General features: G+C 39.3%; 1 protein-coding gene across 1 annotated transcript; it reads left to right on the top strand.

Annotated features, from left to right (window-relative positions):
• Positions 1-349: 349 nt before the first annotated feature.
• Positions 350-12,829, top strand: LOC140239578 (solute carrier organic anion transporter family member 4A1-like). The gene is made up of 11 exons (XM_072319409.1): positions 350-759; positions 1,260-1,568; positions 2,261-2,468; positions 3,228-3,327; positions 4,184-4,305; positions 4,784-5,038; positions 6,684-6,879; positions 7,566-7,734; positions 9,339-9,514; positions 10,456-10,520; positions 11,510-12,829. Exons 1-11 carry the CDS (start codon positions 406-408, stop codon positions 11,779-11,781), a joined length of 2,226 nt encoding a protein of 741 aa, XP_072175510.1. The 5' UTR covers positions 350-405; the 3' UTR covers positions 11,782-12,829.
• The last annotated feature ends 1,505 nt before the right edge of the window (positions 12,830-14,334 follow it).

The following is a 14,334-nucleotide window of genomic DNA, read 5'->3' as shown; positions in this document are numbered from 1 at the left end:
TGTCTGATGATGTGTGCGTATGTGTTAGTATGTAATGCAATAAGAAAAGTTTCTATTTATAGTATCTGTGCGTCATCATATTATGGGAGAAATGGAGGATGTACTGAGGCAGAGAAAAAGAAGTGGCAGAAGAAAGTGACTGAGAGTTCCTCAAAGGTTTGCAGTAAATTCGGAATGAAGAAAATAGCAAATGTCAAAACAAGACTGAGTACAGTGAGACTGTTCAATGTCATTTCAGACCTCCGTCAGACACATTTTGACAAAGTGACATGAATGGTTAATGCAGTGTTGTCGATTTCTTACCGGATTTGTCTGAATAAATATATATATTTTTTTTTGCAGCTTATCAGAGGGAAATGCTATTAGTAAGTCACTGAGGTTAATATTATAGTCATCACGTTCCAGATGGAGTTCGAACTGATAGCCGATACGACAAACGATCAGCGTATGGAGGCAGACAGCCCAGCCGTCCTCGACCTTTCGCCCAGCGAACAGAAAGTCTTGTTGACGGAAGAAAAGGACCTCCCGGGGAAACCTTCTTCTCAGCGTGAAGCAGGGAACGGGGAGGTAGTGGTCGGTGATGGCAGGGCAGCCCACGCTGAGGACCCGAGCAGGACAGGCAATGGGGCAGACCCGGGAGGAGGCGGGAGGGGTGTACGTGATGGAGACACCAGAGTTGCTGGAGACCTCAGGGACGTTGGCAATGATGAAGAAGAAACTGCCTGCGGATTCGGATCATGGCATCCACGATTTCTCCAAGTAAGTTGTGAAGTATGGCTTCAACTTTTTACCTAAGGAAAACAATGAAAAGAAATGTGGGTTTCCTCATAGATAATGGGTTATCATTGAGATAACGGCAGAACCTTCTCGTCTTTTTTTTTTTTTTGAGTTTGAGTCAACTAAAAATTCCGCATGTTTACATCGTCTTGTTCAAGTATAAGTATAATCCATCAGATTGGTCCACCTTTGCCGACTGATTTTCTCTTTATGGATCCTTATTTGTAACAATTATGTCCTCATTAGATATTTGGAAAACATTGTTATCAAGCAGACTGAGTCAAGTTGTGGTTTCTTGAATTTTAAGCCCGATGTTGAGTCAGGCAGGATACGAGCTTTCATGTATTTAACCTTTTAGTCATGCTTGACAAGTGCTTGTTACAATACCATTTTGTCTGGTTTAATACAGCTAATAGGTGTTTACGTACTGTGTCATGTGGTGTGATCGGAATGAGCTCAAGGGTCTTTTATCCATGTCTCAGTTCTGTAACAGCCCCATTGGCTTCCTCGTCTGTCTTTGCTGCTTCGGCTTTACGCAAGGCATGACGGTCAATGGTATTGTCTACGTGGTCACCACGACACTCGAACGTCGCTTCAACCTCCCCAGTGTGCAGAGCGGATTCATCTCTAGCGCCTACGACTTCGGTGTCCTCATCGTCGTCGTGTTTGTCACGTATCTCGGGGAGCGAGCACACAAGCCTCGATGGCTGGGAATTGGTGCCCTGGGCTTCGCTTGCAGTTCGTTCCTCTTCTCTCTACCTCATTTCACAACAGGGGCCTACCGGTATGAGGTGAGTCTAGAGTAGTCCTGTTTTGATAAGGCTATTACTGGATCTACCATATTTTCTGTAAAAAAAGTAAAAAGAAATCGTTACATTTTAGCCAATTTTGTCAATTTTCAAAGCAAGCGAAGAAAGTAGATGAATATTATGTCGGAGAAAACTGAAGGTTTTGTATCTAATGTTAATTTGAATCGCATTTACATTATTCAGTTGTTTCGCAGTTGCCTGTCAAATTTGGATCATTTGTCTTTATGTATTGGATGTGACATTTATTTTGTACCTGAATCTTTTTATGAATAAAATTTCTTTGTGAAAAAGATTATTATTATCATTATTATTATTATGTTTATTTATTTATTTATTTATTTAATTTCATTTTATATATAAATTAAATTATATATATATATATATATATATATATATATATATGTTTGTTTGTTTGTTTGTTTTTTTTTTTTGGAGGGGGTGGGGGGGGGGATTGCTCTTGTTATACGATTCGTACCACTATTCAGGAACAATGAACGTGGTGAAAAATCAGGCCTTTGTGATATTTTATAAGCGTGTATACTCGTATTTGCCAAACTACTATGTCTAAAAGTACTCAAACTGAAATTGTATTAATTTTGCTTCTTGATTTACGGAGGATATTTTAAAAGAAAGTCAAATGATTACGTATGTTTTGCCATGTTTTCATCATTCAGACCCAAGACTTGGATACGTGTCATATGTCAGTCAACCAAAGCTCTAGCTCTGAGGACTGTACGGGGAGTTCCGGCGGGCTGAGTCGCTATATAGGTGTCTTCATTCTGGCCCAACTCCTCCATGGGTTTAGTGCCTCTGGGATCTACACACTGGGAGTGACCTATATTGACGAGAACGTAGAGACCAAGAGATCAGCATTTTATGTCGGTGAGAATTAATCCTGAAAGAAAGCAACTTGATGAATGTTCTACGGAGAATGAAGATGGTATAGATTGGAACTGTCCTTTAGATTCCTGAGCTCGTTTAAGAATACTGAATGCATCGTGTCTATTATTCGAAGTCGATATCTTCAAGTAAACCTCCTTCGTTTTGGGAATATAAAGCAATAGGAACATACAATCAACCTCGTCTGAGTCAAATCAAAAGGGTTGAGTGATAATACTTCGAAATACGTGAATTTCGGCGTACATAATAAATCAACACATGTCTGCATCCAATGCGGGCTAGATTTTCTTCTTTGACTTTGTCAATTTTTCGACTCATGAGGTTGCCTTTGGATCGGTATAAAAGTAACCAAAATAATAATTCATTCAATTAAAGTCATGCATGTATTCTGTCGTTGTTGTCTGGTTAGAGGGTTTAAGCATGTATAATTAATTAATGGCTCTCCCTATTATTGAATCAATTTAGAAGAATACTGCAAACAAGGTAGAAATACCGAAGGAGAGGCGATAATTCTATGTTGAAACGAAAATGAACAATAATCCGTATTCCTTCATTAAATGCTATTTCAATCAGTGTCAAACTTTTCAGTCAGCCTTCATTATCTTTATATTGCAAACCTCCACGAACCAGTTTTATACTTTGACGAGAATGTCTTGTGGAAAATGACAGTCGACATAATGCATGGTCACTGATAATATGCCTTTCGTGAAAACATTTGAAATTTGCCCTTTTCTTTGGCAGGTTTATTTCAAGGAATGTCGACATTAGGACCAGCTCTTGGTTACCTGGTTGGAGGAGTCTTCTTGAACTTGTATACTGATGTGTCCGTCGATCCGGCCAGGTGAAGAAAAGAACTTTATTATGTGCTTCATTATAGACGTAATTAAGTTGTTTCAGGAGCTGAAAACATAATTACGATGTTACAATTACAGTTTTCGATTAATGAAGTATCATGTGTGTGATTAAAAGTATTATTTCTTTCATTTTGACAGCGATACAGTTTGTGTAATGAAAATCATGTAATTAGGTAGGCTTGCCATTGCATTGCATGTAAGTATGATTAATAGGCTGCACCTTACCGCGCAAGGGATTATCCTGTTATTGTGTCTGTACTAATAATGTGAAAAGAGTCTATAGCATGTCTTTGGCTTGTAGCAAGAGTGATTCGTATTGTCTTAGTTAATAGTATACCATGATAATAATCATTAGCCCTTATGGTAATGTTACGTTATAGCGTATAGAGTGAATGTATGCCTTAGCGTCCATACATTATTTTGTTTTCCGCCAGAAAGTAAAATCTAGATTCACTCAAAGTTTACTCGAATTCCTTTACGGAATCCTGATGTATATGATACAAATAAGGAACGAATGCTCATCATCCTGTAAGTAGCATAATGATCAGTCACACTCTTGACATTGTTGATATGTTTCAAATTTTTGGTATGGCCCCAGTGTACCGCTTAGGACCTCAACTAACCCCCACGGAACACAAATTATGTCAAACGTGTGACAACCAAAACAAAATAACAACTTGCGCCGATAATTTGCATCTACATTTCCAGAGTCGGGCACACATTGTTTTGTGCTCTGAAGTCGGCTCACTAAGGTCGTACACTCGTTAGCGACAACGATGGGTCAGGAAGTGTTTTTTTTTTTTAAATATATTTTCTATTTTTTCCCTTTTCGGTCCTGTACAGTTTGACCATCACTTCAGACAGTCCCCTCTGGGTCGGAGCGTGGTGGCTTGGATTCATCTTGACCGGAAGTCTTGCCCTCAGCCTCGCTCTTCCTTTCCTTATGTTTCCCCGCGCTATGCCAGGCAAGGAAGCGGAAATGCCAATATGAGTGTCGTGACGACTAGTCATGTTTTGTAAATGTAAATAATAACCAAATAAATTCAACGTCTTCTAGAACACGATGAATCGTAGTGTGCGGCCTTGTAGTAGAAAGGTCATCGTTAGCCGAGCGTGCTACCCGATGTGGTCCCGCTGTGATAATAATGACCTCCTTGTTGTTCACATTTCAGTGTAGCATCGTTTATCCTGTTCATAGATTCTAATATGTATTTCATAAAGAATGCATTACAAACCGTAATAAAGCTTTGAAAGATTAAAGAATTGAAACGCTTAAAAAATGACATTAATTTCGGACATTTTTAAGGGTAGAAACGTAGACTTCGACATATACCGTTCGAAATCTAAGGACATCGTGTAGACCACTGATGTACTTACATTTTGTTTGTTTCGTCTCTATCTCTTTCTGATCTATGCCTCAATCCTTTCGTGCTTTACGTACAGAGGCAAAAGAGCTAGCAAAGAAAAGGATTTCACAAGCGCAAAAAGGTAGCGAGTTCGCCGCCCGAGCTGGTTTTGGCAACACCCTGAGAGACTTTCCGAAGGCAGCGCTAAACCTGCTCCGCAACCTTCCCTTCATGTGTGTGAACGGAGCCGCTGTTACCGAGTGGTTCATCATTTCATCCCTGGCTACTTTCGGACCAAAATTCATGGAGACGCAATTCAATATACCAGCCAGTACAGCAGCTTTGAGAACAGGTGAGGAGACTAAAGCTGAGTGATATCAAATGATCATGAAATAACATGAAAGCGAAGGTTTAACCAAAACCCCTTTCATCATGTTCATAAACGTAATAATGAGGATGATATTCTCATTTTTGAGAAGTTAAATCGGAGCCTGACTGGTTGCAATCCGCACTTTTTCGACACTAAAATTACCAGCAGCACGACCAGATTTGGAATTTGTGAACGCAAATCCATAATAATCATTATTTCCGGAGTGTGGTTAATACGCCACTTATTTATTCATTTTTATTTCTGGCAGGCATGACTGGAGTGGTGTGTGCAGTTATAATGACGATTTTCCTTCATTCCTGGCTTATTATTTTTATAGGCCATCGTAAGGTAAAAGTGAGGATTATTTTCAGAGTTTGTGAAACAAATTTTTATATGCGAATCTTATTCTTCTCTTCAAGAATGATAATGAATAACATTTATATAGCGCTTAATACTGATGTTTCTAAGCACGTATAAAAATAAAATACAGCATTATGTACATATTATGATACAACGACAGCCACAACAACAACAGAATAAAGGTTGTGTAAACAGATAAGTTTTCAACAATGACTTGAACCTATCAAAATTTTCAGCATTACGAATATAAAGAGGGAGTTTATTCCAAAGTAGTGAGGAAATAACAGAAAAGGCCCTATCACCATAACGGGTACAGGTGCGGGGACCACGTGATAACTGGAGAGTGGAGGAAGAACGGAGAGAACGGGTTGAAGTGGAGGAGCGGAAGGAAATTAAGTCTTTAAGATAAGATGGGGCAAGATTATTGCATATCTTGTAAACAATGAGGAGGATCTTAAAGGTGATACGTTGATAAATGGGGAGCCAGTGAAGGGATTGGAGAACTGGAGTAATGTGGTCAGAAGAAGATATACGGGTAATAAACTGGAGGACATATTTTGTGAAAGGAGTATATAAAGCTCTTTGACGACCTAATCATTTGGCGCTTTTGATGTTACCGATGTTATTGAATGATAGCTCATACTATTTTGTAGCAACCGTTACGTTATCAAACAACAAAGCTTGTGGCCACGTGCAGGTCGTAAGTCAATTTTGTTTTAGATTTCATCTGTTAATATTTTTAGGTGATGATTATACTGTCATTTTCAGGGTGTATGTGCCTTTTTGTTGCGTGTTCTGCATTCGTGTTTCGTTTTTGTTTGAAACAAAGGGTAATCCTAAGGATTTTTCCCCATTTGATAATGATTACAATTGACTTCCTGTAACATTTCATGTCTCCGCATGTCCTGAATCCTTTTTTCCAAACTCTGCTGACACAGGATACAGGATTTTCTTTTCTTATTTCCTTTTTGTCCTGTTCCCCTGTTTTCAATTTTCAATTTTCTGTTTTGTCCTTGTGCTTTGTGTGTCATATGTAGGTTGACATTGCATGCATTGATTTATAACCAGGAAGTAATTCCTAAACCTAACATTATCCGAATGAAAAAAAAAAATAAAGAAAAAAAATACTTTCGAGACTCTCATATCATTCATTTTGTCTGTTCGAGTGTTCTTTTGATATTTCTGATAGTAAAAAAAAAAAAAAAAAATCAAGCAAGCATTAACCTTAACCATACCGTTTGTTTTCCTTGTGCCTTGTCTGCACTAGGATTCCTCGTCATCCCTGCCAGTCTGCTGGGCGCGTTGTGCGGTGGACTGCTGGTGACTTTCTTTAACTTTCACTTCCGGGGCATGATACGCTTCTGCTTTGGTTGTCTTGTTTTCTCCTTCTTCATGCTAACTGCCTTCATCATACAATGCCCAAACGTGCCCTTCGCTGGAGTCACAGTGGACTACGGAAATGCGTATGTGTCAGTTTGTCGTAATATGAACCCCCTTTTTCAATAGTATGCGAGTAGTTCATTGCGTCTTATATTTTGTTACTGAGTATGTTATTGTGTGTGTCACTTGGGCTAGAGCACGCACGCAGACCTTTCGCATTTTTATATTTACTTTGTTTGATTTCCGCCGACCTCTTTCTTTATCTACATTGCATGCAATCGATTTTTTCTCCTTATATCATTCCTACTCGTGACCCGTTTCTTCACTTGGAAAGAGAAGAAAAATCTTTCAATTGTGTAAATTTATCACGTAGACAAGGACAAAAGAACTTACATAAAAAGTATGATGTTAAGAATCTAAGTCGATCTCAAACGATCGACTTAAAACTATGGTATGCTGTGTGAGTGTTCTATTGTGTTCTAACTTCGGAGTAAAAAATAAAATGTGTGGAACTTTTCCACGCAGTCATTAATATGCACAATAAAATGTGGGACGAGACAATTTTCAGTGAATTTTGCAAAAAATATGAAGTGGATTCTGAAAGGCTGATAAGATTGAACAGGAGAACTAGTGACATCGACTTACATGTAGATCCATCGTGAAACAAACCCATGATAAGACAGATAAGACTTGTAACTAGTGATAAAAGATTGCACATATCAAAGGGAGGTTTTTCACCACAACGTATCCGTTCGTGACGTTTTCATAGGTCATCACGAGAAGCGCCAAGTAGCATCGGCAACTTGTCGGCAGTGTGCAATGCCGGCTGTGGTTGTAGCAGTACATATGATCCTGTGTGTGGGACTGACAATGTCCTCTACTACTCGGCGTGCTATGCCGGCTGTCTGAATTACGAGGGCACAGAAGGTACAGGCAAGGTAGGTGATCAGAGTTGAAGTTTGTTTATCTTGATTCTCAGAAGTCGAGACTTCTGAGAATAATGGTTATCGTCAGGGTTCGTAAACAGTTGTAATCAAAATTCGCAATCTACTCCACAGTAGAAGAGAAAAGTAAAACAAGAACAAAAATAGAAATAATGGTTATCGTCAGGGTTCGTAAACAGTTGTAATCAAAGTTCGCAATCTACTCCACAGTAGAAGAGAAAAGTAAAACAAGAATAAAAATAAAAATAAACTTTACGAATTTGATTGCAACTGTTTACGAACTTTTTATCGTCACAAAATTTCTTTGCTTAAATTCGCTACGTTCGCAAGCATTCGCCGTTTCCATGAGATAAAAGGATAATTTCATACATACATTATTATCCTGAATGAAAACGCAACTTATCTTCATTCATTAGGAAATGTATAGGAATTTTAGATTTTGCCCGCCATTTTTAATACCTCAAAACCCTCAAGGATGCAAGAGTTGAGTCATCCAAGTTGGAGGACTGCAAATCAAGGTTTAGACTCAAGATCTGATGGCTTGTTAACCCGCTCCATACTGAATTCTGAAATGGAGGAACGGGTTAATACCTAGGAGAAGAATGTAATGATGTCGATTCTAGCAAAATAATATGACTGTTGGGGAACAATATAGAGTGAGTGTAACATTAGATATCGCGCGATGGGGCGTTTTGCTGTTGGGGTTTATTCGGGATCATGGTGTTGGCGTGGGTGTGGGTAGTGCATAGACTATAACTGAGCGATAGGGAATTTGGGATCGTGTGGGGTTGCTGGGCGCGGGTGGTGCTGATTGTGGTCCTGGTGTGTGTGTATGTGTGATGGGTTGTGCCCGCGGTTGTGGGAGGGGCTAATGCTGCACGTCTACTCGCGGCGGCCATCAGGGAGAATTCCGCCCGACCACCCCCCCCCCCCAATCCGGGGGTTGCATCTCTTTTATTGACTTTTTGGTGTTCTGCATGAATGATCCCGAGTAGCATAGTCTTTCCTTACCAGTCGCTTTATCCAAAATCTAGATTATTTTGGGTGATGTGAAAAAGACTTGCCTGTGGAGGCCAAACCCTTTCTTGTCCGGATTTAATGCCCATAATGTAAGTACAATACAAAGAATTAACCCCCTCGAAACCAGAATCCCAGTGTTCCAGTGATTCTGTACAACAGGTTGTGAATAGTGATGACAGTTTCAATAAACCTGTTGGCAGACCTTACCCGTGGTCGCTGAAAAGGAGCTTTGACACCAAGCATGCTAGGTATTCTTCCGGTATGGTGGAGAATTGTTTAAAGTTCAAAAGACTGGAGTGGACAGTGGATAATGCAAGCTGAGCTTTCTCAACGGATTGCTTAAGAATACCACGATTTAACGTCGAGGCTTTCTGTCCGTATCCATTCGCTCCGCATTTAAGGTATGGCAGGCACAAACGCAAAAATTGTAAGAACACGACCCTCTCCGCCTGATATAAGTTATTGTCTCTCCACGTTAGCTGACTTTGAAAATCAATAAAGAATCAATATGTGCTTCAAGTCATCACGAGTAATATGTATTTTCTTGTCACTTTGTTTTTCCTTTTCTTCCCCAAAAGGTGTACACCAACTGTAGTTGTGTCAGTGTTGATTTTGAATCAAACTCGAGCAGCTCCGCGGTGCTGGGTCGATGCGATCAGTCTTGCTCCAAAGAAAAACTCTACCTCTTTCTTACCTTCGTGCAGCTCGTTGGAACATTCCTAGCTCTCGTCCCATCCACGATGGCATCCATCAGGTATCGATGCCGACCTAAACAGTCCTAACATCACGATTACTAAAAAATGATTAATATGTTTACATATTATTTTATAATACGTGTATTGTTCTTGGTGGCCACGACAGCCCCGTTTGCCGAAACGTTGTGAGCCATACTATAGGTAGGATGGGGTATCCCCCACCCCCTCCATATTTTATGCAGCATATTAACGCAGCATTACTACTCTTTGAGAATAGAACAGGGGGGCATTTCATGAAGGAACTTGTCGGATAAAATGTCCGACAAGTCAATTATATCCGACAAGTTCAGAGAAATCAGCCAATCAGACTAAAAAATTTCTCAAAACTTGTCGGATATATAATTGACTTGTCAGATATTTTATCCGACAAGTTCCTTCATGAAATGCCCCCCCCCCCCCAGAACTCTCCATACACTGAATTAATGGTCTGAAAGGATGCAAATGACAGCTCCCTGCCGATAGAGGGTAGCAGGTTTATTTTTGCACTTTGCATTGACGGATAACGATGAGGTCGAAAGTCACGTTAATAAGGATTTGAGTGGTAATGGACGAACTAAATTGTATGAAGGCAGAATGAACGGAAAAGATGACATGACATAATTGAAGTCGAATGAAAAGAAAATAGATAACGTTAGGCTCACCTAATGGAAAGATGATACCGACACACACACACACACACATACACGCACGCACACACACACACACACACAAAATAATGAGGACATAGAGCGTGAATATTGTTATTAGTAAATAAAAGGCAATACCTGGTATGTAATGTAAATAGAAAATGTCCATTCGTAATGGGCATGCGATCTTTAAATGGAATACACTGAAAAATTCCATGTGAATCACGGAACTGTAATATCAATAAAGGAATCCATCGTACTTTAAGCAGCTGCAGCCTGTAATATTAAACATGACTCTTCTAATTTTGTTTTAGGTGTGTAGCACATGATCAACGCTCTTTCGCCCTTGGAATCCAGTCGCTGTGTTTCAGAGCGTTTGGTGAGTGACATGATAATCGGTGTACCACAGTTGTAAGGATCCTTTTCTATGAGATGGACCACATCATACACCTTGCACATTACTATTCTTATATCTTATCATGGAGAGTAGTGATGAAGATGTTGACATAACTTGCCTGTATACCATGCCATTGTAACAAATTATCGTTTCCCTAAACGCCCTTTCATGTAACTCCATTTAAAATAAAACTCATATTACAGTCAGTCTCTGCTAATGACGGAAACGGAACGTTCACGACGTTCAAGACGAACTCGTTCGTGGAAGCATAGGATTATTCGACAGTCAAATCTCATGTTTGCATATGTACGTTATGTGAACTTCCAACTTACATATCGGAGTGGAATTGCCGAGTGCAGAAGATACTGCAATTATTCCCTGTATTGCTCTCTGTTCAACGTATAGGGTCTAATGAATGCTCAATCTCAGAAATGTGTCGTGATGACCTCGGAGTCATCATTCAGACCATGGATGGCAAATAAAACAACAGCAATAAAAACATCAAGAATGTTGCAAATCCATTGATTTGACCCAGGCCCATTGTTACGACATTCATGTACGCTAGAGAGGAATTTGAGTCGTTTGTCTGTCTAGACAGGAAGGGCATTTATTCGTGTGTAGGGTTGTTTAACTGCCTTTGATAACATGCTTTTTCACAACTTTGCGTGAAACTTGGCACTTGATGTATTTCACGCCCCAGAAAATAATTGATCTTATCTCCAATCCGATTTCAGATTATACAGTGAGAAGAGTAATAGATGAGGAGATCAATATTATCTGCGAATCCACTTTATGTTTCTATCACTTCCAGCAACGCACACACAGTTCATACGTGCGTGGGCGTGTCTTTTTTTCTTTGATATTTTCTTCTTCTGTACAATCAATTCTCTTCCATCTCTGACCGTCCTGTTAAGGGCTACATACCGTAAAACTGAATTATTATCTTAAGTCTCTTTTGATTGTTGCGACAGGTACCATCCCTGGTCCTGTGGTGTTTGGCGCCCTCATCGACAGAGTGTGTGTCTTATGGCAGGATTCGTGCGACGGTTCTGCATGCCTACAGTATGATAACAAACAGTTTGGTCTTACTGCTTTGATACTCACCATGATGTTAAGACTCTTGTCAATTCTCTTCTTCGTCGGAGCCCTGGTATTCTACAAACCGACTGATTCACAGCCAGTGGAAGCGAGTCCAGAACAATCTAGTATAAACGAGCAACGCGCCACAAATGTACCAGCATAAGGACGCCCTCATCTCAAAGTCCTACACGATCCAAAGCTGACGCTACCCCCATACTACTTACCAGTAAACTCCTCGTAGTTTTCATAACTATACTACCACCGTTTGGATGACGGGAAACATTTTAAAAATTGACTACTAGTATTAGTTTCCATCATAACAGATCTAGCTTTGAGCCAAAAAAATGTGCGTCCTGCATTCCAGTATTATGTAGGTCGTTTAGTCACTGAACCCAAACTGCCATGCCGTCTGTAGTGGTAGTCCGTCCTTTGATCCTTCAACAATCACTGCTCTCTATAGCAACACTGAACTCATATCTAGGGAAGCTTAGTCATGACTTTGTGGAACAATGTAGTGTACATATGGATATCGAATATATGAAAAATTGATTACATAATAGATTTATTTTTTAATGCGTATAGGAGTTGGAGAACTTGTGTTCAAAATTCCACTCCCTCTAAAGGAAAAAAATGTACTATGTCGGTACCAAGGAGTAAAAAAAGAAAAAGAAAAAAAAAAAGAGTAGATTTTATTTCTTTTTGTATCGATACCGATACATTTTTTTTTTTTTGCTCATTAATATGCACTTCCTTCTGATCTTACCACAGTATGATTGTTTCTTCCCATGTCAAGTGTACTGTTGATCCACTTCACTTTTCACTTGCGTTTCTATTCAGATATTGTCACTCAATGCCCTCAATTATACTTTCTCGCATTACAGACATGACAGATGTAGTGGAATAATAATGTTTGAAATAGGATGTATGACGAGACAGACTCTTCGTAGATCACTATCTGCATTTTTGTATAAACGACTAACAGTGTGAATGTGTCACACTGCTTCACTTTACAGTTTTATTTCTTGTCAACAGGGTAAAATTACTATGCATCAAAATGTATACGTGGAATTTTGTATGTGACTTGCAATCATGATGATTTTGGAAAATGATATCAATAATTCATTATGTCTATGAATGTCTTGTCAATGATTCGTGACGTCTGTGCTGTTTCGGACATTTTTTTTTTTTTTGGGGGGGGAAATAAATGGCTGTCATGGCCGCGGGTTTAAAGAAACATTGATTTCAACTTGTACGTGTATGGAATAATTATGTGTGTGTGTGTGTGTGTGTGCGTGTGTGTGCGTTTAATATTTTTATCCATAAACGAAGTCACCAGTAGTGATTTCTCAACAGTTTTATAATGTTCCTCGGCTTCCTCTAAGGGCGCTGTTAAGAACTCACCGAGGACAAGTAGTTTTAACCTTGACCAGAAAAGAAGCAGTCACCATTTGTTTCATATTGCATCCCACTTATTATGCTAACTTATTAAGCATTGAAATGAAGCTGTCATGCGACGGGTCAGAGGAATTATTATACACTTGTAGTATATTTTGACAATGCCCAAATATAGACACTCGCATCTTGAAAAATTGCTAGCAGGCTGCTGGGCAGTATTACTGAGTATAGTGAAAAACTAGTAACTGCACCGATGACCAATCAGAATCGAGGATTCATCAAAGGAGGTATAGTATATACAATTACATACATATATGTATATATATATATATATGTATATATATATATATATATATATATATATGTGTGTGTGTGTGTGTGTGCGTGTGTGTGTGTGTGTGTGTGAGTGTGTGCGTGTGCGTGTATGCAATTAGATCGAGAAGTCGAGTGCGTCCAGGGCTAATCTAAGAGCTACCCCTGACGAGGGAGGTTTTTTTTTTTTTTTTTTTTTTTCTTGGGGGGGGGGGGGTTGGTTTTTTTTACTTTAAAATGTCTAAGTGCACTGCATACATGGCTTACTTGAAAAGCAGGTTTGTTGGATGCCAGCAAAATTGAACGGAATATCTATAATAAATGATGTTGTGAATAAAATAGATAAATGAATAATCATCGAAGATTGAAACTTCAAGCTAATCTTAGATTTGAAGTTTAGATACTTTGTGCGAAAGTATGAAAGTCGCTGTCTCTCGAGCTCAATACTCAAGGCGGAAACAGACAATATCCTTGCTTTATGATATAGCGATGCCTTCTCGATAGATCTTTTGCATGGCATAGGCCTATTGTGTGCCTGTGGGTAGTCCTTTACAATTTGTATTTTCATGTCACTTCGATTCGTAACCGCCTCAAAGCTGATGCGATGTGGAGAACGAATTGAAACCAGCAGCGGGAACACACATCAATTATATTGAAAGCTAAGAAAATTCATTCTTTTCTCAGTCTCTTAATTGTATTATCCATCCGATTTCCCCTAAACATAACCGGAAAAGCTGCATAGCTTTTTATCGATGTCACTGCACGGATCCAATGTAAATCATGTCTTCCGAGAAATTGATGTCTTTCAATTTCTCCAATTTTAAGCCGTCGAAATTCGAACTCATTGGTTCATCACGTTAAATTATTTGGTGAAAAATTCACCCAGCAAACTAGAAAGGAGCACTTTATTGAGAAAATATATCAGGATTTTCATGTTGGTCATATCATGCACTTTCGGCTTGCAAGACTCGTGGCTGCATGAACTCCACTCACGTTCTCTTTATTCCAA

This window comes from Diadema setosum, chromosome 16 (genome assembly GCF_964275005.1).
Source record: "Diadema setosum chromosome 16, eeDiaSeto1, whole genome shotgun sequence".
NCBI lineage: Eukaryota > Metazoa > Echinodermata > Echinoidea > Diadematoida > Diadematidae > Diadema > Diadema setosum.
This window is presented reverse-complemented; position numbering and strand designations above follow the sequence as displayed.